The following is a 26,836-nucleotide window of genomic DNA, read 5'->3' as shown; positions in this document are numbered from 1 at the left end:
TGATCGTTCAATTCTACGGGCCACCGACGACTCCAAAGCTCATTACTCAACGGCTCCCATTGAAAGGCATAAAGGACAGAGTGGTGACAAGTCGTTGTTTCCTGACAGTGATTGGACAGGCATGAAAGACAAGGACGACCGAGCGCTCAGACATTTTTGGACAACGCTCGTCAGTTCGCCTCTGACAGATTTAATACCACCGAGCAGAAAAAAAGGGGGTCGACATTCCTTCTCACTGACTTTTCCGCGCCCTCCCACACACGTGCACACACATCAGGCATCAGTGCGTTAGTACTCAGAAGAAGCTCCTGTGCTTTGCAGAAATATCACCTCACCTCAGTGTTGCGTAGTCGTTCTTGCTCCTACCCACGGCCCTGAGCTCAATCATTAGACCTTCCTCCACAGCTGACTGTAAACTGATCACAGCTGTTTATGGCTTTCATTACCCAATAGAATCCAGCTGGGAACAAATATACAAAAGCGCAAGTCGGCGCTCATCAGCACAAATTGCAAGCAATGTGCAATGTAACACCGCCATGTTTCCCAGTGATTAGTGACTGTCACTTAACAGAAACGAGTCATGATCACGAGACTCTAAAACGACCATTTTCAGGGCTTTAAAACAAAATAACAATTAGATAATATTGTTTATTAGAAAATATCCATGTATGCTGATGTAAAATAATGTAAGAATAATGTGATTATTTGGGCTTCTTCATGTCAACTGAGTCTCTGGCCACATGAAGGTTAGCTTGAGAACATACCTTTCTCACCATGTAAAGGTGTTACGGCTAACAGGATAGCGAGCAGCTTCCTACTTACACAACCAAAAGCCACCGAGCAACATTAGCACTCGTTTTGAGCCATGTGTCTGCTCAGCTGATGAATGTAAGTCGGATATTCACTCTCTCTTTTGGTCGCTCACATTTCCTGGGGTAAATATTTTGCTCTTTAGCTGCTAAATGCTCGGCTATCTTCCATAGCTAGTCTCTAACTATGTCTGTCTGCTGTGTGCCTGTAAGAACTGAGCTGTGGGGGCAGTGAAAGAGAGCCAAAACTTTTGAGTGAGCTTAAACTCACTTTAGAACTCTGTAAAGCAAGGGCGTAAGTTTGCTCTCAGCTTTGGTAGGGACACAACCTATCCACCCCGTCGTGACATTGTCAGCACCTCACCTGAAACTCTGTTCCTGATTCATCATCAGCCTGCTAGACATTTGTAGCTTCATGTTGCTGTTTCTCCTGTGTGCAGTGATTCCTAGTTACTAGCCAGTTACTCACTAGTTTAACCCTTGTAATTGCTAACATTGGTTGAAAGACTAGAGGGGACACAGTTAGCTTTATTACTAACCTTGAAACTTACACAAAACACCAGTTTTGTTTTACACAGTAGAAGACTGGTGATATTACATTAGGCTGTGAGGGACCGCATCCACTTGTCTTCAAATTGACCAGCAAACATTACAGTTAGCAGTCAGTTAGCTTTAATACTAGCCTACGTTCACTACACTAACACCTTAGTACCAATTTTCCATGGTAAAATTAATGTTAATGTTGAGGCTAGGAGGCTTACATTGTGTGAGCAGTTAGCTAACTAACAACAGCCTAGCAGCTAGGCTACTACTTACTCTCTGGTTGGTGAAATAGCTTCGGATGTCTCTTTTCTTTTTCGGTGGCATTTCTATCTACAAGGCAGAAACACAGGCAAAAATGTTGAGACGAAATACTTTTGTGAGGCTTTACTTTAATGATTCCCTGGTGGATTTACATCAGCACAGTCTGCAAAAGCCAGCCTGATATCTTACCATCAGTCCAGCTATCTTGTAGCAGCTCTGCCACACAGCGCGTCTTCTTCACGAGAGTTGACGAGAGGCGCTTTGATACCTTCATGTGCCGAGAATGTGACAACCCTTCAGCCAGTCAAATGGCAGCATATCTAAACTTGTTGCCGTGCAGGTTAAACTGAACGCTGTGATGAGAGGGCACATCGGAAAAATGGTTCACTACATATGCTTAATCCTACAAATGAGTTTGTGAAAAATCGTTATATTAGAATATATCAAAATATTGGTAGGGACAACAATGTCTTTCCCAAACTTAAGTTGTGACTTGTCCCATCATCCCTATGCAACCTTACGCCCTTGCTGTAAAGCTTTAAGAGATGCAGATTGGGGTTCTAGTTCTCTGCTGGTTCACAACCTATGACCTTAGTCATATTGTCATTTTAAACATTATTATAAAAGTCAGTCAATTAAACCAACTTTAAAGCTACCTTAATTGAGTTTGTGGGCAGTGAAAGCTGAAAGTACATCATTGTCACCTGATGAAAGTGTTTTGAACATGCTAGAAGTTGCTAATTTACACATCCAGAAGACACAGAGCAGCATAAATTCACCCACACTTTATGAATGTTACTTCAATATTAAATTCCTATCATCTGTTTCGGTCATGACCAAATCCTGAGAAATCAGTCTGGTATTTTAGCTGCTAAATGCTCCCCTTTGTTCACCAGCTAGGTTCTAACTTTGTCTGTCTGCTGTTGGTTTAATGAGTAAGTAATTTTCAGTGAGTTCATCAGACTGTTTTGCCATATAGAGCTGCCTGTACACATTGTTGATGGAAGCATGTGTGCAAGCATACAAGAAAACCAAAACAAGATCCAAAATAGGCTAAAAGGCTCAATGGAAACTTGTCTGTTTTTCTTTGTTGGAGTGTCACTATGAGCCACCCCTTTTACAAGTACTCACTGTATAATGATTTTAGTCATCGCTTATATGAAATATACTAATCAGAGCAGCTTTAAGTGGAAAGGAAACAAAACACCAGAAACTGAAACATCCTTTAAAAGGAAACTCTTTAATTGATCAACAAGAACTGTCTGGGCCTTTTGTAACAGCTTATGAAGGAACTGAAACAAAAGCAAGCTCCGGCTGACCAAACAAACCAATAACACAACAGAAAGTTCAAACTTGCCAACCTACACTCATTAAATCTCAGCAGCAACATTTGGGTAGAAAGTAAAACAAAACAAATCAAGCTTCAGAACATGAACCAAAAAAAAATCCAGAACGTTAAAAGTCATCTTCTTTTGTCGACTGTGGGGAAAATAAAATTTTGTCTTTTGCAGAAATCAGTAAACAGTGCAATGCTACAGCTTTTACAGGTAGACTGACACAGAAACTCCTCATGCCGTTCCCTAAAAAGACATTTTAAAGACAATATTATCTCTCTACTGCAGTTCAACAGCACACATGTGGCTAGTGCGTAGCCAGGTCTACACAACTGAGATGTTAACGTTAACTCACAGTAACAATCTATAAAATACAAAACAAGAGAATAGATTAACCATATGTTTCTGAAAACGAGGAGCGGCCACTCTGGCTGTTACGTTTCCCCATGTGTTACAATTCTATGAGACAGTCTGTGCCAGGATAGTCTGGGAGGTTAAGCTCGTATTTTTTCTGGATGTCATAGGGCAGGAAGCGTCCGGCCAAGAAATGCTTCCCTGAGAACCTCATGGCGCACTTCTTCGGTGCTGTAAGTGAGATGAGAACATCGGGGCTGATCCCGTCCTGACTTGGTTCTTCTACGTCCCAACCTGGAGGAGACCGGGAGAGAGAGAAAAAAAAGAGGCACTTAAGGAGAGGAGGGCTGTGATCATGTTCTGCTTGTTGTGCTCACACTCAGCAGGTGATGTATTCAGGGTATGATGAGCTCACACTGAGCTGACTGTTGCATGAGATTTATCCTCCATGTGTGCCTCCAGATTTGGAAAACGCCTGCCTGGGAGCCAAGGCTCCGAGGGAGATGCCTGGAGGCCCATCTATCACGGAGTGTCTCTGAGCCTCCGGTCCTGATTTCTACAGTATGTACGAAACACTTACCTGAGGGTACGTCCACACTGACAATGGGGGTCTTGATTTGCTTCAGGGTGACTAGAATACCAGAGTAGGGCTCCTTAATGTTGGCTTGGTCCGCCTCTGGGCCCAACATGGCGTCAATCACAAGGTTGTAGGCATCGTTTATGAGTTGGACCTGAACAGAACAGACCTCAGAATGAGTAAATTCACAATGAGAAAAAAGAGATCTGAGTGTCTGACGAGAAGATCAAAATACCTCCAACGCCACAGCTCACTGATGAACTTTTTATATTTTTTTTTGTTCAAGCAACAAGTTGAGACTCCAGGAAGACACTAGTTACTCGCGCATTACCAACGCAAACAGATCAAATTTAGCATCATGCCTCCATGCTGATGGTAGCCGAGGCATGATGTTTTCAGGGTGACCTTCCATCCCACTCTTGTGAACACGATATCTCAAGGACGAACTGCATAGATTTTGGTGGTCAAAGGTCAAAGGTCAAGTGGTTGTATTGAGATAAATTAAAGGTTAACAAGAGATTTTGTGCATTTATATAGCAGCAAACAACTGTTTGCTTTGTAAAGATACAGCGGAGAAATTACATCCTGAGCAGAAACTGATGTCACACTAGCAACAAGTGTGTTGAAATCTTCTCTGTTCTTTGTTTTGGTGCATGGGAGTCTCTCCCTGTGTCTGTTTTCAACATCACGGCTAAACAGAAAGCCAAAATACTGTTCTGAAAACATCTGTGGCAAGAAACAGGCTATGTAGCAACAGAATCTTGATTCATGTTTGACTGTGATTTTCCCTTTTTTTATTTTAACTTTACGGAGTGGACAACACACACATTTGTTTTAGTTCTAGTCAGATAACTCATGGCAGTGACTGTTGTATATTTCACCTTTAATCAAAAGTGAATACTTTAAATCAAATGATAGATTTTAACGTGTGTGTTACATGTAAACATGCCACTGACCTCTGTGGGGAGATAGGAGAGGAAAGGGATGTCCATCTTCTCACACTGAACTGTGAAGTCCTGGTGTAGACTTTGAGAGGAGCGTTTCGGGTGGTAGATGGTGGGCTCATATTCCTGAGACAGAGAAAAACAACAGAGAAGCTGTGGGAGGTCACAAAGAAGAGAGAGAAACAAGTTACACCATATCGACGTTGCTGCTGACATGAGTGACTTGCATCAGTGCACATTTGTCCTTCAGTTTACGACAAGTGGAAATACTGTCGATCGGTGATCAGAGGCTGTGGTTTTCTATGGTCTGTCTCCTGGATGAATACTTCCTTTATAAACTGGAAGCTGAGAGTAGAAATCCAGACACCCGCAGTCTGAAAGGTCTGTGATGCTCAGCAGGAAGCATCTGTGATCCGCGACCTTTTACACGGCCCTGCAATTAATCTTAAAAATACTATATAGGAACTGCTGTCAGTATTGTCAGTTTTCTTTCCTCTAAAAGACGTACTGAGAAGTGTCCCATAATTGCTTTTAAAGGACCAGTTCACACATTTTTTTCACTCATTCAGGCTGTGAGCCATGTTTGTTCTATTTGACCAGGCTCTGAGATCCATCCATCCATCTATCCATACCTCATCCATCCTTCCATCCATCCATCTATCCATCATCCATCTATCCATACCTCATCCATCCTTCCATCCATCCATCCTTCCATCCATCCATCTATCCATCATCCATCTATCCATACCTCATTCATCCTTCCATCCATCAATCTATCCATCCTTACATACATCCATACATCCATACATCCATACGTCCATCCACACATCACAATACAATCCATCAGTCTTGATAATTCACAGAACACACTGTCATCAGCTTTCATTGGGCTTATTTATTTGCTAGAAAGTGGCTCCAATGGAAAGTGTTAACAGTGAGGTCAGTGCAGACTAATGGGGTCATTGAATCTGAACAGACTCAGTTGTTATTCGAGTTGCTGTTGCAGTTTTTAGCCGTCCTCGCAGCATGGCTGTGGGGGTGGATGGCCTCCCACACTGGTTCAGACTGATGTATCTCAACAACCATTGGATAGATTGCCACCATGGCACCGTGAGAAGGTGCTTAAAGTCATATCCTTTGGATAGCTGCTGAAAATCTGATCTGAGTCTTTCACTAAGAAATCCACATTTCAGCAATTACAAGCCAATCATAAAGCAATTAATACATGCAAACTGCTAACAAATGAGCCTTTTAATGTTAAAAAAACATTAGCTCCTCCAACCAGGCTATTTTCACAGACATCACAGAAAGGAAATAAAAGAAATAAAAGAAACTCTACTTTTAAAATGTTGATGAGCTGAGCCTGCTCTACACAGGAAATGATCTGTCAGGTCAGACACACCGCTGCCTCCTCGGGGATCCTAAACCAATCAAACTGTTACAACCGTGCAATCACCTGACGTCATCTCCGTCACAATCTCCACAGACCACAGAGCCAGCAACTGAGCCAGACACACAGTGTGTGTGTGTGTGTGTGTGTGTGTGTGTGTGTGTGTGTGTGTGTGTGTGTGTGTGTATGTGTGTGTGTGTGTGCATCCCTTCGGGCTTAGCTAGTGGCCCCGGCATGCCCTTGACCTCATCAACAGTTACACCATCCAGTCAAACCGCGTGAAACTGAGGAAGGCCGCGGAATGACCGCCAGTGTCACTGAGCATGAACAGAACTGAGCCGTGAAACAGAAACAAGCACGGGGTACAGAGGAGGTCTTTTTCCGAGTATTTCTCACGTCTAGCAGGGTTACACTTCTTCTCCCGGAGGGACGGCGGTGTCTTGTAGTGTTTTGTTTCCATCCACGGCCCATTAAGAATGACGGTCTGCAGCACAATCAAGTCTTTAGCCGAAACATTTTGACACACCACCTCTGTTTGCTCCAGTCTGTTTGAGAGATGGTTTTGTTTATATGTATGATTTGAAATAATGTGTTCCCTTTTAGGTTGTATAATAAGTAGAATTAGCATTTTTATTTCATTCATTTAATGTAACCAACATCTTTCCAAGCAGTAATTGTCTGTAGAACACAATTTTGAGCCAAACATAACATTATGTCCACTCGTTCTGATACGAACAAAACACCAGAACTAATGTGCACGGGACTTTAACGCTCATCAAACATTAGCTTTGATCAAGGAGCATGTGTGTCTTCAGGTATGCAGGATCAGTGGAAGTAATCAAAGTTGAACGACAAAACCTGCTGTTGTGAACACGGACATCCTAGAGTGACGTGAGAATCGAGCTGGCCCACCTTCCTGCGGCTGATCATTCATCTCTATGCTCTAACTGATCACATTCACAGCTCTGCATCAGAGGTTCAAGGCTGTGTGTGTGTGTGTGTGCGCGCGCGCGTCTCAAGCGTATCCTTGCATGTCTTCCTGCTGACAGGGATCGCATCGCACCATGAAAAACATAGACTCGTACACCAGGAGAGCGATTCGCAGTCCAAAGTAAGTACTCGAGTTTCTCAAGTTAGAGCGAACTCAGACAAGCGCGGTCCCGATCGGCCTACTGTGGAGCACAGTCACTTTTAGAATAAAGAAAGAGAAGCAGAGGGTAAAAATATTAGAATACATGCAACAAAAAGGGGATAAAAATAGCATGCAGAAGATAGATTTAATAGAGGGAATCGATTCCTGATTGTTTAAAGTTTTAAGTTAACGTTCATGTCTGGAATACGAAAGAAAAACAGTCTCGCTCTGAGCTGGACTCTGACATTGTCCCTGGTCTGTAGAGGGGAAAAGAGCATGGGAGGAGAGGGAAAAGAGAAAGGCTCTACAGAGAGCCATCAGCCGTCCATCTAACATGGTTTTAATCAGAACTATCAATGCCCTGTAAATCTAGAATGTCACACACATATGGTAAAGCGCACAGATGCATTCCAATCCAAACCAAAGATCCCAAACACACATATCCAATATTTCCCCTCCAGTAAAGTCAGAATGGTGTGGGACCACAGCACCGAGGACTGAAGTGAACTGAAGAAGAAACAGCTTGAGTCCTGATCTGTGATATGTTTGGAGAGGCGCAGGCAGTACGTGGCTCCGAGGGGCCGACATCACGGTCGTGACATCCTAAGTGTAATACACAGACGGCTTTAACGAGAGTAACAATAGCATGATATCATGACTGTCTGAGTGGCCTTGCAGAGAGGGTAATTGGATAACTGCTTCGAGGCATTTACAGGAGCTGAAATGAGATTCTGTAAAGCGCAGAGGGCCTGTATACAGGAGGGGGTCCCCTGTAAGTCCTGATGCAAGCTTTATTGTGCTTTATTTATACAAATACTTAAATACAGATGTACATTTGGAGTTGTCGGCGCCAAGAAATAACACTTTTTCACTTTTATACTTTGAGTACATTTCAGAGCTTTTACTTTCTTACCTTTACTTGATTAGAGAAGTTGATTCGTTACTTCTACTGTACTTCTAGAGTAAAGGATGTGTGTCCTTTTGCCACCTTTGTAAATGACTCGATGAGATTCAAACTGTGTTTTTCAATGGATCATTTGGAACAAGACGAAATGACATAAAAGACATAACAAGGCGGAATTAGGCAGAGAGGGAACTGTTTGAAGTTGTTGGCTACAAGAAACTTACTTCACCAGAATCTTCTGTGCTTCTACTTGAGTACAGAAAGTGTGTACATGTGTACAGAAGTTGTTTTCGTGCACGGTAGTTTACTTACAAACATGCGTAGGTATCGGGCACACACCAGGCCGATGGAGCCATTTTGATCTGGACCGCAGATGACCAGCACTGTTGGCTGCTTCTTTGATAGAGTGTTGAGAGGGTAGGCCTGGTGGAGAGACAGGGAGGAAGGCAGGCGGTTAGAAACAAGAGCTGATGACTGACGGAAAGGAAACAAATGAGACATTGGGTTAAAAGAGATGTACAGAGGAGAAAATAGATGGGTTATTGATAGACAACACGAGTGAGAGGAATGCAAGAGCAAGCTAGATGGTCATCAGTGTTTATCCCTTCAGACTCGGGCCTTTTATTCAGTGCTGGTCATCCGATCTGTGCCTCTGGCCCGACTACAGCATGCCAAGCGTGCCGGACGAGGGTGGAAATGGCACCAGCTCCATTGTCTCTTCCGTCCACGAGAAAAGGTCCAATCTCATTAAAATAACCCTGGCAGCAGTGGAAAAAATACCAGTGTCCACGCCGTGGGTTGCTTCCGTATATGTAACACACTTTCCGTCTCTCTCGGCCCCGGCTGCACCGAGCTGCTGGCATCCGTCTCCTTTATTGGCCGCACATTCCCTCGTAAATCACCCCGCACCTTCTTAAACCAGACAGGTATTTGCCGGCAGAACTGTCAACCAGAGTGGCTAATCTTCCATCTTCAACACCTAAACAGAAGTGCTGCATGTGTGTATGTGTGTGTGTGTGTGTGTGTGTGGGTGGGTGGGTGTCACGATCATTACTGAAAGCCCCAAAGGTGTCTTGCCCCTATTTTCCACAGATTCTTCGAAGCACACGAACTCACTGCCACATTATGCATTGTTGCTGATGATGCTTTTAGGGCTTTTCGTTTAGTGTCAGCACTATTAGATCAAAACGAGAATGATTGTTCATTAGCGTAAAGGTCACAGCATCATTTCACGAAGTAGAAGAGAAACTTGAGCTGAGGGAGACAGTTCACCAAATTTCTGCGAAATCCTGTGCAATTACAGCCGAATGACTGTGTCGGAACAAAAGTCGTAAGTTAGTAAGTCTTAGCGCCACTAAATGTTGTCTGTGACTGCAGTTTATAGTAACGCTTCAGATCACAGCCAGCCCTCAAATTACAGTGCAAGTATTTTGTAACTATGGGGCACAAATAAAGGATTAACGGGACAATGAATGAATTGAACTAAGGAGGAAGTCTGAAAGCAAAGGAGTCACATTTTTGTATTTATTGGGGAACTAATTAAACTATTCTTTTTATAAACAATTACTGAATAAACATTGTAAGTCAAAGGTACAATGATGTCGTTGTAGTCAGTCGAATGAGTATAAGCTGGTAGGCCTTAAGATAAATATAATGCAGCACCATTTTGACACATAAACTAGTTAGCCCTTTATTACAAAACTTTTTGTGCCTTGTAAATGTTTTATTGTAACCCGTAATTATTTTAATCAGTAAAGAAATGCACCATAATTAGAAGATAATTACACCATAATTCGCAGCCTGTTGGGTAACTGGAATTAAGACTCTCATGCTTGTTCTGAAACTACGATGAAATCATATGTTGTTGATCCTCGACCTCCTTAAAAAAGACCAAAACTCTGCCATCTCTAAAAAAAAAAAAAAAAAAAAAAAAAAAAGAATCCATTCACTTCCACTGATGTATTCGGCACAGGAGAAAAGTTGATGTGGAGAAATAGGCCATTCCCCTCATTGTATAATTGGACATAACAAGACTCAGAGTGCATTAAGTAGAGCGATGAATCCCGGAGATGAGACACAGCCGCAGTTATCTCCATCATAACAGCTCAGCTGAGAAATCATCACACAGATAAAATGAGATGGAGGAGAGAGTGTTATATGAGGAAAGAGGAGCAGGGAGCGATTGGGTAGAACTGAGAGAGAGATGGAGAGGAGAGACTAAAAGTGGAAGACAGTAAAACAGGACTTTAATTTTCATATCTAATGAGGGTGAAGCTTGCCGTGAGTAGCACACTGATGCTAATGACACATCCCAATCTGTGTGTGAGTGTGTGAACTGGAGACTTGAAAGAGAATGGGACATTTTTAATGTGTGTGTGTGTGTGTGTGTGTGTGTGTGTGTGTGTGTGTGTATGTGTGTGTGTGTGTACTCATAAACCTATATAACAGTGGACTTGTAACACTTCCATGAACAGGGGACTTGAAAGACAACAGGGGACATTTTTAATGTGTGTGTGCTCATGGTGGGTGTGGGGGTGGGGGGGGGTATAATGTCAAGCTTTCTGTGTTGACTTACTCCTCGGAGGGAAATGCTAACCATGTCTGATTGTGTTGCCCCCTGCTGTGAGCTGCCCTATATAGGCACTATAAGACCTGATGGTCAGCCCAGTCACCAGGATATATTACTAGCTATTGACATTTCTGTAAAACACAGATGCATCCCAGGTTTAAATCTGTACCAGATGTGTCATATCAGGTGAACATTCTATGGTTATTAGCGAATTTAACCACAAAAGGATGTGGGTAGGGTGGTGGTGTTATTACAGGCGACAAGGCTGCTCAGTGGGTGACCGCAGTTCAGGTTTGTGGGGACATGTCGGGCCATCTCCAGGTGTTTTTTGTGGGGGGCAACCAAACCAGGTGTTTTTCACAGGTGTCGGGTTTTTACACAAAGAAGACCAAAACGCGACACATAGAAGCAGGCAGATGACAAACCAAAAAAAGAAACATACTTTTTTTAACTTATCTGCGTTTTGGCAGAATTGTACTTTGCTAACAATTATTGGGGTAATTGGGTCGCCGGGTTTGGAAAGAAATGATGTCTGGATAGGGGTCGGGTTCGGTCACGTTTGGTCACTTGTCAATTGACATGGTGCTTTCAAGTTCTCTCAATTGATAGGTTAAAATATCTACTATATGTGCGGAGAACAATACCTTCGCAACCATTGTAACAACTGTGTGACCAGACATCAAAAGCGGAACGCCTGTCGAGTTAGGGCTGTACGCGGTTTCTACACTCTCAGACAGAAAAATGCGGCCCGGGCTGCACTCTAGAGTAAATAGACTTTTGTGTGCTAACCCGTCAGCCATTACAACTTTATAAGGTGATAGATAATGTGTCAGTGTTGTATTTACAGCTTGTTCCAGCAAAATAAAATATTGCTATAAAATCATTGTGTCAGAGTCGTTAAAAAAAAATAAAAAATCTGTGCATGGTCTTCTCGCATTTGTACTGTCTCCGTCTCTTGTCTCTTGTTTCAGACATACAAAAGCTCACACCAGGAGGTTTAATGACCTGAGGAGCGTCAGGAGGGATCAGTGATATCAAAGCTGGAGCCATGTCATGCTGCTGGAAAAACCATTAGAGCCACACACTGCTGAAGGTAAGCAGCTATAAAGGGAGCAGGTCCGGATCAATTCAGGCAGCACTCATGTTGCAAGGCACTTTATTTCATCAAACAAAAGTTTGACTCACTTGATTCACACACATTTTCTATTCTAACTAGGCATTTATTCTGATATCGAGCTGTCAAAATGATGACTGAATAAGTGAAAACACTTATCAAAAAAGGAGATAAAGAGCATTTCCAATAGGTTTCAGTCTGCAGTGTCTGTGGCGAAACCTCTTTGTATTTGGTTTTCAGCTACTTTAACCATCATATTAAAAACAGCTTCAAGTATGACCTAATTCTGGGTGAAATTGTGATCGGTGTGATCAAAAGGCAAAAAAAAAAAAGTCGTATTGGATTTTCTAGCCATAAGTGATGATAGCTTCATGACATTCTTTATTAAATTCAATATCTGCGATACACTTTATTCCAAAATAATGTCATTTGTCTCCATAAAACTCTCAAACAGTTCAAACTGCCTTGGCAACAACTTCATCACAGCATTGTTTTAGAAAAATAAGGTTTTACGAGTCGGTTTTAGCCTAATAAACCTGTTCAAATGTTTTCCAGTGTTTGAGATATTTACGATATTTTTGATGTATAGGAGGTTTCTACAAGTGCAGACAGATGGTTTGTTGCATCTGTGCAGCAGCTTTGTGATCTGGTTGCTTCTTTTTATCTGTTCTTCGGTGGAACTTTTTGTCTTGGCTTGCTGTGGACTTCTCCATTATTCTAAATACATGTTTTTGCACGTGATTATTAGTTGATTTATAGATTAGTTGATTTTTTCAAGCAAAAATGTCAAACATATGCTGGATCCAACTTGTTAAATGTGAGTATTTGATGCTTTCTGTTGTCATTTCTGATCATAAATGAAAAGTCTTTGGGTTTTGAACTATATACTATATGTAGAAGTTTTATATAGAATTAGGTAGTAATTGCTGTAAGTACAAGAAAATCTGAAACAACAATGGTTGATTAAGATCATCACATCTGCCTGTGTCCTGTAACACAAGTAAGAGAACAAGTAATGGGAAAAATGAAATCAGGAAAAAAAAAAAAGAAAAAAGTAAATGAACCACAAAAAGGAAGAAATAAAAAAAATAAATAAAAAAGCAGGTTGAAGACGTCACTGTGGACTCTGGACTGATCAGTATTATTTTTTTTTTTTTTCACATTTTATAGATTAAGTGATTTGTTAAAAAATCATTAGTTGCTGCCCTAAACATCACACATATTTAGAACGTGAGCTCCAGTACAGTAATCGCCCAAATTTAATAAAGGTGAGCAGAGTGCAGGGTCTTGTGCAAAGTAGGACCCCCCCCACTACTGACATGCACTCTCTCCCGCACCTAAAGATGTCTGTCTTGATTGTAATAAGTCCTCTGAGGGAATACCTCTTTGAAATAAATGCTAAAGACACATGTTCTTTTACCTCCACTCAACCTGAAACACACACTGAGCCTGAGAAAACATTATCAAGGTCCTACAAAAACACAAATACTCTCACATATGCAGAAAACAGTGCCTCCTAATATTTGAACTGGGAGACCAAACTGAAGTCCAGGGGCTCCTGTAAACTATAGACTAATTTACTGCCGTGTGGTAACAAAAACTCTCTCTGTCTGCACTCAGGTGCTGAAAAGCCTCAGACTGATACAGAAACACACACACAGTCTGGAGCTGGTGGCTGCGGCTGCTGCTGTTGGAACAGCGAAGGGATTACTTACAGAAAACCTATAATCTATCTGGCAACCAGAGGTGTAGGTGTGTGCGTGTCCGTGTGGTATAGCCAACAGCAGTAGGCCAAAGCAGTGAAATCACACTGTCTGCATCTCCTTCTACTGTAATTTTCCTTAAATAGCAGTGATGTCATGTGAGCAGTAGCGTGCTTCTGGCGGCTGTGGGCAGCGGCGGTCCTGGCCATGTTTGTCTAGTAAGGCTATGCTGTTGGGGCTGCTGGTGGAGGGCCGGGCAAGGGGCCAGCGGTGGCCGATGATAATAGAGGGGAAGTGGATGTGGTGGGTTTAATCACACACTCTGAGGGGAGAGCACAACATCTCTACTGCTGACTGATGGCTGCTTCACTTTTTACATGATGTGGCCCATTTTTCCATTGTACTGTCTTTAAACTGATGCTGTTGTGTCCATCTGTTTTCTCACTCCCCAAGAATGTAATAGATTTATTAGGTTAGACAGTATTCAATTGTATGACCAAAACATTAATCTGTCCGTTATGCTCCACTGTGCTCACCAGTGAGGCCCCCCACATATAGGTCCAAAAGCCTCTTCTTACCACAGATATTTGTTTTTTAGTTGATGACCTCTTTCGTCTGTAGTAATTACTACAGCAGCTAGTGAGAAGAAGTAGTATAAATAGTTCTTAGGATGGATGGTTAGACTAAACAGGCACAGAACTTACATTTACATAACACTTTTCATTTACAAGACGGCTGTTTTGGTAACACTGGTACGTAACAGAAGAGGTAGATTAAAACCCAAATCACAATGTTTTCCTAAACCTAACAAAGTGGATTTAATTACTAAACCTAACCAAGTGGTTTTAATTACTAAACCTGACCAGACTGTGACAGTACAAAGAAGGTCAGGTACGTGTTTTGCTGTTACACTGGAACAGCTGTGTTGTTTTGGTGGATGCTGAAAATCGACTTATTGAGTTGTTCAGGTATGTGTGTGTTGAAAAACCGCACTGTACTCTGCACCAAAAAGCACACACAACTTAGCAAGTGATTGGTGAACATAGTTGAGTATTTAGCAGCTAAAGAGCTCCAGGATATTTCCCTCAGAAGTTGGAAGAGACCAAAAACAGAGTTAAAGGAGAGTAAATATTGTAGTTGCACTTTGTCAGGTGACCAGAAACATGACTCAAAATAGACAATAATGTTGTTCTGTAACTACTGGATTTGGAAATGAGTAATTATTTGCTAAAGTGTTCACCTCATCAACATAAAAGGTGATGACATGATGGTGTTTGGTCTAGTGTTATAGAAGATATTTGTCATCAGTTGTCTTCATCTTGTGTGTCTCATATCTCTGCATATTCATTCAGTGTATTTGCTGTGTCTCTTCTTTCCTCTTTCTATTAAAGACATCTTAATAATGTCTGTTTTCTGCTTCTGTCGTTCTGTCTGTTTGTCTTCGTCTCTTTCCGTCTTTTTCTCTTCATCTTTCCTTCTGACAGCATCGCAGGGTGTAGTGTGTCTTTTAGCTCAGACTCTTATTCATCACAGATTGTTGAAGAGCCCACTGAGGAAACCAGTGTGGTGTTACACCAAGCCAGTGGTCTGGTCAAAGGGAACCGCATGTGTTCCTAACAGCCCTCCGTGGACACACACACACACACACACACACACACACACAGACACACACACACAGTCTTAGTTTGACACAGTCCAGATCACAGGGAAGAGGAGTTGTGGCTTTGGACCGGCGTGGTTGAGGAGCACTGCCCGGAGTGAGCTCAGGTGTTCTGCCCCGAGGTGAGCCGCTCAAATGTCACAGAAAGTTAGAACATTTCCTCCAGATAACAATCAGACATTTTGTAAGTTAGTTTATGCAAATGAAGGAAGGAGTAAGTAGCAACAGCTGTGACTTTTCGCCCTCTTGTATAAGCGAACAGTCACTCCAGGACCTCACTTAGGTTTGTGGTGATTACGGAGGCTCAGAGAGTCAGAATGTGCAGCGGCTTTCCAAAGAAATTCGGATGAAATCTGTGACCTTTAGAAACGATTTGCTGAGTGATACACAGCGTTGACTATTAAGCAGATTTGCACAGAAGCATGCTGGTAAAGACCACAGTTTGAATTTATTTGACTTGGGCTTGTAACAGTGATCCAGGGCTGGATGGCTTCATGCAGAAAAAAAGTGGGGCAATCATAAAAAAAGAAAAAAAACAAACTTGCATGACTTCCTTTAATTTGACCATTTTTCCAAAAAGCATTTTGCAAGCTGTGTCAAGGAAAAGGCTTGATTGAAACTGTGTTAAAACCTGACAGCTACGAGATTGGTGGAAGTGGTAATTACAAAAAGCTTTGTGTGACATTCCTCGACAATTTGTGGTTTCAGTGCAATACAAAGACTGAGCAGAGGAGAAGATAAAACACTGCGATTCATGGAAAACGTGTCACGAAATAGAGACAAAATGAAAATTGCTGCTTCTGCAGTTGCACATATCTCAGTGAATGGCAACTGCTGTTCAGCGCTCGGTGTTTTGGTGCCACCGGTTTAATGGGCCAAAGAAACGACCTTTAAAAAGCACGGCAGCACACAAAGCAAAGGTCCATTTCACAATAAAAACAAAAAGTGGCTATAAAAACATACTGGAATGATGTTTTCTGTCTGAGCTTTTTATTTATAGTGGTAGTATTGCATGACCACATAAATTGGATGGTTGGGTGGATAGGGAGACAGATATGGACGGATGGGGATTACGACTGAATTAAAAACAGCGTTTGCGTGCTGTGTTCTGCTTCACGCTCAAGGTACAAGTCAGGACGACAGGCAAACAGAAAACAAAAAAACACAGAAGAAGTTACAGTCACCGATTGAATGCTGCATTGGACCAATCGGTGAATGTCTTCTTTAAAATGTGAAATCTCGGCAAACAGATCAAAAGCACCAATTCTGCGGGTTTCCTGACCAATGATATGCAACATCAATGTACACATAGACTTTTACCCATACTCTCTTTTGGGTACTCTTTACAACAGTGTGACTAACTAAAGGGAGATGACGTACAGACCTTAGTAATGGCGGTGGCGCATGCTTGTCCCCAGATCTCTATCAGCTGCTGTTGCCCAAACCGGTAGTCCCTCAGTAGCTCTGTCTCGATGGCTGCTGCCTCCCCTTTACTGTCAAACACAGAAGAAAAAAAAACATAGGTTAGCAAGAGGGGTGTTAGTTCTTTATCATCATCATCATCGTCAATAAACTCTCATCCTGAGAGTAAGTGGAACCGCGTTGCAATATTGAAATGTTCTCCCCGACATACTCAGAGCTCATTAAAAAGCTTCACGCGTAAGTCATCTTGTAGCCCGCCAGCAGATACGCTCTGAATTTAAAGTGTTCTGTAATGTGAATCGAAATGTCCCCGCTGCTTTAATGTACTGTACAAATACACACACAGGCGGCAGGCATTTACAAGGCAGCGTTTGGTTTTTACACGGCAGAGAAATGACACTTAATTGAGTAGCTCTATAAACAACACTTTGCCTCATGACACACTAACAAGGTATTTTCAACATGGCTAAATTGGTCTGCTTACATGCTTAGGTGGTTGTCTCGTGTCTGTGAGCCTCCGGTTGGTTTTTAAGACCCTCTGCATGTCAACGTGTGCTCATAACAAACCTTAACAGCTTCTGGGAAACATGAAACTCAAAACAGAACATGTGGCTGATGAACTGACCATGTGGCCTTTCTCGCAGACGCTCAAGTACGTCAAGTTTATGTCTGTGTGTACACCAACACAACCCGACGTCAATGTGCGTTTCTGCCACACTTATCGTACTTTGCAATCTAATGTTGACACGTGTTTGTGCTTTGCTTCCTGTGGCGCCTCTCTGCAGGGTGACAGTGTGACTAATGCTGCATTAGTGGAGCCTGCTGCTGGTGCTGCTGCTTCTAATGCTGCTGCTGCTTTTAGCATGGAGGTGTATGTCTGTGTGTGTGTGTGTGTGTGTGTGTGTGTGTGTGTGTGTGTGTCAATGCTAGGACTGCACAGTTAGAGGGCAGGTGACACAGCTACAGTGGTGTCACCTGATCGTGAGGGAATGAAGAGCAGGAGCAGGCTGAGCTGAAACAGTAATTAAAATAAAAATCTGCCTTCTTCATTTGGGGTCTGATTCTGGAGCGAGAGATGCATCCCTTTTACTCTACAGACACCTGGTGGTCTTGCGTAGGTACTGCAGCTTGACAAGAAAACCTGGATGATGACACAATTACTCTCAGGTAGAAATGAGAACCCCCCCCCCAATTTTCTGTGATTTAAAACCTCTCAGAGAGATGTGAGAAAGCTCTGCAGCTGGTGGAGCAAGAGTTCACTCATTAAAGATCATTTATCAGGCGATGGCAGACCAAAATCTGCAGATGAGAGAACAATTAATGCACATAATCAGTACTGCACTTCTGATGAGTACCTATCGGGTCACTCGGCGTCAAATCTTTAATTCTTCAGACAGATCAAGCGCTCTTTGTATGAGTCGATGAGGGTTACCCGCTCTAGATACATCATGTGAAAAAAACAAGCGGGACTCATGCAATAACAGCCCAAACATCATCACGCAGAATTCAAACTGTTCATTGTTGCGAATGGATTCATAACAGCAGAGATTCAGACGTGCACACAGATGAAAAGCGTGCCCACACAGAGGATCATTTTTGGAGAATTAAAATGTTCAATAATCACTGTCGCTGTAATGGATGGAAGAATTTGGTTGCTTTGTGTGGTAATAATGCCGTATTATGCCACTGTCTCGCAATTATCCTCGTTTTCCAGGCAGAAACACACATAAAAACACTTCTGCTATTGCTCTCTTTATGCTGAACGATTACAGTGAAGGACTGCGCCTGACGCTCTGGGTTACCCTACTGAAGAGACAGAGAGTGAGAAACAGAGAGAAAGAGAGAGAGAGAGAGAGAGAGAGAGAAAGAGAGAGAGAGATGCATCTTTCAGGATGTGCACACATGCATTCATACTGTTTGTTTCGTCTCTGTTCTCTGTGCTGGCAGTGTGTCTAATGCTAAGCCTGCTTGTGTTTCCTTTTAGGTTCTTTTAAGCAGCAGTGTATGTGTGCGTTTCTGAGTGGGTGTGTTTGTGTGTCAGCAATCCAGTGTATCCAAGTGGGGTTTCTGGCATTTACCTGAGCCAGTGGAGCGGCAGCAGCTGTCACCCACGGCTCACCTCGGGGATGTTTCCTGAGTCACTGTGACAAGATGATCTTTGAAAAGTTCACCTCGGTCCGCAGCGTCTGCTCTGGTGCTTGCTGGCACCCAGAGCCTCTTTAAGGGGTTTTAATTGAGATGGATTGATTCCGTGAGACAGTGGGGGGCAAAAGTCTAATTTTGGCTAAAGGAGACATACGATTTTTTCCTTCCCTTCAGTGTTTTATATTGGTTCTTGTGCATGCAAAAGGTCTTGAAGGTTTAAAAAAACCCAAAATATGCATCAACAAGAGCTCCACTCCCCCACAGAAAACACTGCTCCTGAAACACCTCGTCAGTAATCCCGCCTTTAATTCAGTGACTTTGTGACATCACGCTACGTCGCATTGTCACATTTTCATAGTTTATGTATAACGACTAGTTTGTTGCCTGTTTCTGACAGAGTATGAATACAGTGCTGCAGACAGTGTGAGAAAACCAATGTGTTTTCCTGGGAAATAAAGCGCGTAAACCTTTTTCCAGCAGTTACCCAAAATAAAATCATGAACCTGAAAATGATCAAAATATGTCTCCTTTAAAATCCCAAATCTGTGGCGCTGCTGTTGTGGAGATCTCTGAGCCCAGAGCTGATGATCACAGTAACAGGGTAGCTGCCGAACAGTCAGTTACATTTGATCTTGAAACAAAACACAACAGAACAGTGATGTGGGTGTACGGCTCTCCACAGCTGCCAGTGTTATCAGAGAGGCTCGACCACAAGGGAGCAGCACACAGCACTCAGGACAAACTAAAAGCAGATGGCTGTTTCATGCCACATTCTCAATGTCTTTTCAATTTTCCAGCTCTCACCATGCTAATTATCATTCTTAATCAAGCATTTGTGTGCCGGAAACTACTCACGTACACTGGGAAAACCTATGCAACCAGTCATTTTTGTATCTATACCTTGCTGAAAGCTTCAACACTAATTTTCTTCGGAAAGAAAAACAGGTATGCAGATACAATCGTGACCTTGACTCGAAAACATGTAGGCGTGTGGGTGTGAGCATGTGTAGCGCAGCTGCAGATATAAAAAAAAAAAAAAAAAACATCTTGACTATAAGCTTCTGCTGCACCTGTAGCCCCGGCTGTGCAGCCGCCGTCAGCCTCTCCCCGGAGAGAGAGACTTGATTTCCCCATGCTGAGCTTGATGTGCTCCTGCCGTGAGTCACCTTCTTTGTAGCACTGTTCGACTGTGATCGCAACCTGCTTAATAAGTCTGTTTACCTCCACACCTGAGGTAAGGTAAAAGGTAACTGTAATGGTCCCTGTTGGGAAATGGGAATACAGCGGGAGCAAATAGAGGGAGCATGCACAGCAAAGACAAGCCAGGTTACATTAACTTACATTAACATTAAAATGTTAATCGTCCACAAATGAATAAATCATCATGTGTGAATGAAAGTGTGGCAATCAAGAGTCTGAATTAATAATGTGCTGAATCAGTTCTCAGCGTTGTTGCACCAACACATTTATATGTACATAATGCAACGCACCATATAACGCAATTTCTGTGAACAGCCTAGCAACAGATACAATGAAAGCAAAGTAGCACATGAACACGCTAAATTTATCCTGTAACATCAGCCAATGATGAACAACGTGTTGCTGCATATAGGCTGCAGCTGTGAAGCATCCCTGTCTCACAGGAGCGATGAGAACTCCGCTGAAAATCACAAGGGTTTCTATTTTTCTAATGCTGACAGACTGAAATAGCCACATTTTCCACCCCCTTCCTCTCACTTTGCCTAATTTCCACCTTTCCAGCGTGATCTGCTGGTGAGATACAGAGCGTGATTAAAAATAACTGAAAGTGTAGTCGACATCTTTTCAAGCTCTAGTTGTATATTGCTTGCCAGGAAGAGCTCTGTGTCATGAAGCACAAACAGACAGATACTGTCAGAAATAAAACAAAAACACCAACCCAAAAAAACAAAAAAAAGATTGAGAAGAGATAACATGATGATTTTGAGTAACCAAAGAAAACCTCACATTTCTATTTCTCTGTAACACCAGCTGTTTACTTCTCTTCAAGCTAGCTTTAAGCTAAGCTAACAGCATGCAAAGAAAAGCAAATGCTACCTCATAGGCTAAACTGAGAGGGCCAACTCATGAACATTTTACCTGCTAAAAGCTTCTTAGCATTGTCATTGTTGGCATGATAGCATGCTAACATTAAAATTAGCAACATTAGCTCATAGTACCACTTCACTGAGTAAGTACAGCCTGCCTCAATCCAAGAGGACTAACACGACATGCACAACTACCTTATTAAATGTGCAGATGCATTTCTTTCATCAGTGACTAAATCCATCGCTGTGGCGGAACCATTTAGCCGTTTGTGTGCATCATACAAGCTTTCACTAAGTTGTAAGAGGAAGAAAACGAGTCAGATTCATACCGGCTTCCCATCTTACTTTATTCTGTTCAAGGTTCATTTACTGGAAAGTAGGACAACTCGATTTATGTGAATTACTAACATTAAAATAACCTCTGCTTCCAGTCATATTCCGTGTGGACAAATTGTTAAACCAAACTCCATTCTAAAAACAGATGTTTCAAAGGACTGTATTTGTTTTTTGAAGTGAAAGCCGCAAACATAGTTACATCATCAGAAAGTCTCTTCTCTGATTCTCTTTACGAACAATCGTCTCTCACATCATCAACTCAGTTATATTATTATTATTTTTATTGTTTGACATGCAAAATAAAACACAGCAGCTTCTAATCTAGTCATTTCTATTTGATTCGGCACTCTCAAAGCATTTGGTTTCATCCAAACGGGGCGCGTAATTGTTCTGGTAACTCCCTCTGCAGTTACTTTCATGAAGACATGAAGAAGACAAGCAAGACAATATAGCATTTATAAACATAGTTATCATTGACTTGTCTGATTTTGTTTCAATTAGAACAATTTTTTTAACTCAAATCTTCATGAATGTTTTGTAATTTTGTTATTATTATTAAAACTTAATTATTATTAAATTGTTAAAAGCCCCATGGTATTGGTGCAACACCCTTTTTTTTTATTTACCCATGTGATGTTTCACCCTCCTCATCACCAGCTCTACCTCATAAAATGTGACTGCACACAGCACGGCTGCTCCCTGCTCCACATTTACTGTTGTGTAACTAACTAAGCTGCCCCCACTAGTAAAAAGGGCGTTTATGTGAGGACGGCTGCTCCGCTCTGTTAAAGAGCAGGTAATAATTAATCAGATTCCTGCCTGAGAGAGGACAGAAACAATAAAAACACGGTGTTCATTTGGTCCACAGCCCTCTTCTCTTCTCTCCTCTCTCTGTCATTATCTGTCCACCTCCGGCTTCATCTAACACTTCACAGCTGTCAATGATGCTCCAGGCCTTTTTAAACACAAATAAAGTGCCACATCAAATAACGTGTCAATAAGGAGAAAAACACTCTTGTATCTGCCCTCTTTAAAGTACAAATCGGTCACATTTCCATATATATTAACATCTATTTTGTTGCAGTCTATCACAGCGATGATTGAACCGCCAACACAGGACAGCGACGGCTTTTGTTGCTGCATGTATTATCTCACCAAATACATCTGTGTATGCTATACACAAATATACATATATTGCTCGATAGTGCAGCGGAAGCTTCATCTGAGACTTTCTTGATTTGGCTCCATTCATTCGCTCCATTTTACCATTGTGCTTCATCTCCTTCTCCGTCACTCTCATCCCCCCATTCGGGCCACCCTCTGTCTCGCCCCATCACAGCGTTGTGATGAAGGTTCGCACTTCACTGAACCAGAGTGATGGCAGATGTGTGTGTGTGTGTGTGTGTGTGTGCGCGCGTGTGTGTGGTGGTGTCAACAATAGACACGCACAGTGAGAGAGAAAACAGACTAGAGAGACACATGGGAGATGACTCACGCCCGCTGATTCAATTTGTTGTTTTTAAATACACAGGTTTTTAACCTGAGGAATGCCTTTAGAAGAAAACTACAGAAGGTAAATGTCGCTTGATACCACAATATATACTATTACTATCATTACCTGTCTTTCATCACAGCACTCAAGATAATACTCAGCCTTGACGAGCCAAAAGGTTACATTCACGATTTTGTCATCGTGTTAACGGACGTGTTATAACTTGTACTATGTTGCTGAAGGAACGGCTCCCCTGCCACTTTAATGAGACGAACGGTTGACTTTCCCAGGTGTGCATCTAATTTAACATGTGTCATCTCAGGACACCTTTCATCGTCACGCTCACCTCCTGGAGCGAGCCCCCAGGAGGTCCTGCAGCATCGAGCTGAGAGACGGTGTAGAAGGGGAAAAGTGGAGGCGTGAAGGGCAGCATAGAAGCGTGGGGGGGGTATACGGATCCAGACTGAGAGAATGAAAATTAGATCAAAATTGAAAATGACTTTGAAAGGCGGCGACGGGGCACACCAGAGGATCTTCTGACTAGAAATGCCTGCAGTGACACGGACACGCACTATTTCTGTCTTCAAAAAGACAAACAATGCAACAACTCACAGAAATTAACAAGAATCCGGCCGTTACGTAAGCGTGTCTCGAATGAAGACTCAGTGCCCTACAGTAAGCCATATGAGATTACGTCTGAGTGCGTAGGTAGGTGTAGTAGTGTTTGCCTTGACTCTCTGAGCACATACGCAATTTGGCTGGATGTGTAGCATTTTACAGCCAAAGTTACTCCAATCGTGGAAATGATTAGTACATTCACGCTGCTAGGCGCCCTGCAGCATCCAGCTAAGAGACGGCGTGAAGGGTTAAAGGTGGAGGTGTGGAGGGCAGCGGAGAGAAATGCCAGAGGGCTTCAGATCCAAATTGAGAATGAAATTGAAAATGTTTTTTAAGAAGGCAGCTGTGGGGACGCCCTGCAGAGAGAGAGAGAGAGAGAGAGAGAGAAGCACAGCAGAGGATTTTCTGACAAGAAGCGTGTGCAATGACACGGACGTGCGTGTTCGAAAGAAAAAGCAATGCGGTAACTCCAATTTAGAATGAAAATGAGCTTCAAGACAAAAACACTTCAATGAGAATGGAATAAATTAAAGAATCGTTATATAAGCACGTCTCAAATGAAAACCCAGTGTCCTACAGTACATGAGATTATGTCGTAGGTGTGTAGGTGGGTTTGTCAGTGTTTGCCAACAGCATATGCAGCTTTTGGGTGGTGATTTTTCGAGCACCTGGCTAGATGTGCGGCGTTTTCTCGCTGGAGTGTCCAAACTCACATCTCTATATAGGTGGAAGCATAAAGATATACATTATGTTTCCCTCTGCATGATTTGATGACGGGCAGGAGGATCAGGTGCCGCAGCGGCGGGAGTGTCTCATAAACAGCCTCAGCTGGCAGACAGGAGCCGGCCTTGTGCCTCCATATGTTCCCGTTCTAACTGCCCAGCATGAGCCCATTCATGCTGCTCAATTCTTATTTAATCAGGATGGCATGATTCACTTTGTTTCAAGACTCCTCGGGCAATAATTCAGGGGGGACTGGCTGTATGTACGACGAGCTTGTGAGACAGAAGCAGACACAGTCACATCCATGCGGCTGTCTCCCGCACCATCATTCTTTCAAATCAGGCCTTAATCCGTTTAGCCGTCCGCTCATGTTCCTCATATCCGGTGCGACGAGACAGACATTCTTTAGATGATCCCGATCGGTGGTTCCTGCATTTGCTCTCGTAACTCATTTTGTTTCCCCCTCAGCAGCCGCGGCCCTGTCGACACACACAGACGAACGTGCATCACATTCATCTAAAAAGCCACAGGTGTCGGCGAGCTCAATTCTGCTGCATTTCCTGTGCTCTCATGAGCTAAAAATGTCCCTCCATCATGATTCAGGTCTACTTCTCCCTCATTTTAAGGTGTCATGTGATCTGAAAAGGAGAAGGGCTTTTATCTGGTTGGAGGAGCACATGACACACATGAGCGAGGGCACCACGGGGTTACATCACGCTCCCCTCCGGTGGTCTTTAAGCCTTTCACCTACTGATCCAGAATATCCATTTATAACCTCTGCCTGTGCTTTAAACCCAGCTCCCTCAGTCCGAGGCGGGGAGGCCAGCCGTATCACATATTACGAGCCATGTGCTGTCACATCGGATTCGTATGCACTGGGCCGGGGATTTTGTCCTCCAGGTACCGGAGGCAGAGCAGGATGGCCAGCGCCGTTTATAAAGCTGCTAGCCAGGACACGACAGACTGACGACCCATCTGTGTTACAAAGTGACCTCAGGTTTAGGGACAACAATGTATCTGTTGCCCTTTGCTTCAGGGGGAAAAGCTCGTCTTTGGAGGGATATTCGTCCTGGCTCTGTTGTTGCCTCTATGTTTCTGTGCAGCCAGGAGCAGAAGAAAGAGGAAGGGTGACCTCATTTCCCTTCCTGGCGTGCACCTAACATGAACACTGTGGTCGTGTGCATCAACTATCACCTTTAAATGTGGTTAGAGTTCGATTTTGGTAAGACTCTCAATTGATTTTTCCTGTCTGGATGTTATCGATCGATCAGAGATGGATTTTAGCGCCAGGGTTCAACAGGACCTTTAACTTCCCTTCTTCCTTTTTTTCCTCCTGCAGTTTCCCCTCTCAGACCAATCTGATGCCCATTTCCCCGGCACAGCAGTCGTCGTCACCGCCACCGTATGCTTCTTTATCACCTGATGGTGAAAAATTTCACGGCTCATGAAACGCTCTCAACTCCACATCCAAAGTATAACCAGACGATTGTGCTCGTGGCAAAAAGCCAGAATGATTTTCCTACCAGAAGAGTGGAAGAAATGAAAACAGCTTATTACGATCCATATTTCAGTTTGTTGTGACCTCCAGCAGCTGTAGTAATTATTGTAGCTGCAGAGGATTAAGTGAGAAAAGAAGAGGTATAAAGAGTGAAAAGGGTGTAGAGGGAGGTCAGGTGATGGATGGTTGGGTTAAACAACAGACTTTGATTCAGGAGGACGCTGTTTGTGTCCAAAGTGAAACTAGAAGTCAACAGTGAGTTCTTTTAACTTACTAATGTCGTGAAGTTCGACACACCTAAGTTACAGAGGTAATATTGTGAATTAAACCAAAACACAACGTTTTCCTGAACCTTACAACACTGTGGCCGTTGGACGAAGGTCTGCTACGTGTGCTGCTGCTACGCCACAACAGTCATGTTGTTTTGGGAACGCCGACATTTGTCATACCGGAAGACAACTGACCTATTCAGTCATTTGGGTATGAAAAACTCAAAAGCACGGAGCTCAAGTGTCAGCATTACGTATCAGTTCCAGTTTCTGAGCGTGAATACTTGGTTTTCTAAGGGTTAGGCAGTTTAACTACGTTTTGCAAAATAAAACCTTGATATTAGTTAACTACACTTATCATTGTGTTTCACATGTTGCCATTTTTGTCGAGCCAACTACTCAAACTGCAAACAGTTTGGGGTCATAAGGGAAAAAGAAACCCTGAATACATTACGGGTTCATTTGCTTTAAGTATTGATAATGGCTCAAAGAAGCTGTTGCACTTATTTCAGAAGTTACCTGCTCGGCGTAACACCCCCATCTGGACGCTAGTTTCTGGGAGGCAGCTGATGAGAACAAGTGGCCATTTATTGCAATCAGCTCAGTTAAGTGGCGCATTGTTACTGTTTCCTGAGATGTTTTCTTTAAAAATTGTAATCTGACATTTTTCCCACAAACTTTAAACGACTCTTTCGAAGCAGCTTTAAATAGCCCGACTTGATTTCTCCCTAGGGGGGTATCTGTGCTTCAACTTCCTTCAGTGTGAAGTAATTGGTAGCTTACAAAGCTGTTCTTTCAAAGTAGGTTCCAAACCACTGCGCAGAGCCACATTTAGCCTTCCTGCTGGAGTTATGTGGCTGAGTGGCATTGGATGAATCAGACCTCAACGATCATCATGAGCGCCGACTGTTGTAACAAACAATCTGCTTGAGGGCCGGTCTTGAACATTGGCAGGAAAATGCCATTTTCGGAC

The 26,836-nt window shown here is 42.8% G+C and overlaps 1 protein-coding gene across 2 annotated transcripts in view; it reads right to left on the bottom strand.

The window, feature by feature from the left end:
* Positions 1-2,834: 2,834 nt before the first annotated feature.
* The window catches only part of yjefn3 (YjeF N-terminal domain containing 3), a 43,903-nt gene continuing 19,901 nt past the window's right edge, over positions 2,835-26,836 (bottom strand). The window contains exons 1-6 of one of the 2 annotated variants that reach the window (XM_037116127.1): positions 21,123-21,231; positions 16,679-16,787; positions 8,561-8,671; positions 4,835-4,948; positions 3,882-4,032; positions 2,835-3,595 (exon numbers count right to left, since the gene is read on the bottom strand). In XM_037116127.1, the coding sequence (XP_036972022.1) occupies positions 3,399-3,595; positions 3,882-4,032; positions 4,835-4,948; positions 8,561-8,671; positions 16,679-16,787; positions 21,123-21,169 (729 nt within the window). In that variant the 5' untranslated portion in view covers positions 21,170-21,231 and the 3' untranslated portion in view covers positions 2,835-3,398. Of the gene's footprint in view, positions 3,596-3,881; positions 4,033-4,834; positions 4,949-8,560; positions 8,672-16,678; positions 16,788-21,122; positions 21,232-26,836 lie in introns of those variants that run through there. The other variant, XM_037116126.1, reaches the window with a different exon arrangement.

The sequence above is a fragment of the Acanthopagrus latus genome, chromosome 11, assembly GCF_904848185.1.
Source record: "Acanthopagrus latus isolate v.2019 chromosome 11, fAcaLat1.1, whole genome shotgun sequence".
Taxonomy (NCBI): Eukaryota; Metazoa; Chordata; class Actinopteri; order Spariformes; family Sparidae; genus Acanthopagrus; species Acanthopagrus latus.
Note: the sequence above shows the minus strand (reverse complement) of the source record. Positions and strands in the feature narration are given on the sequence as shown.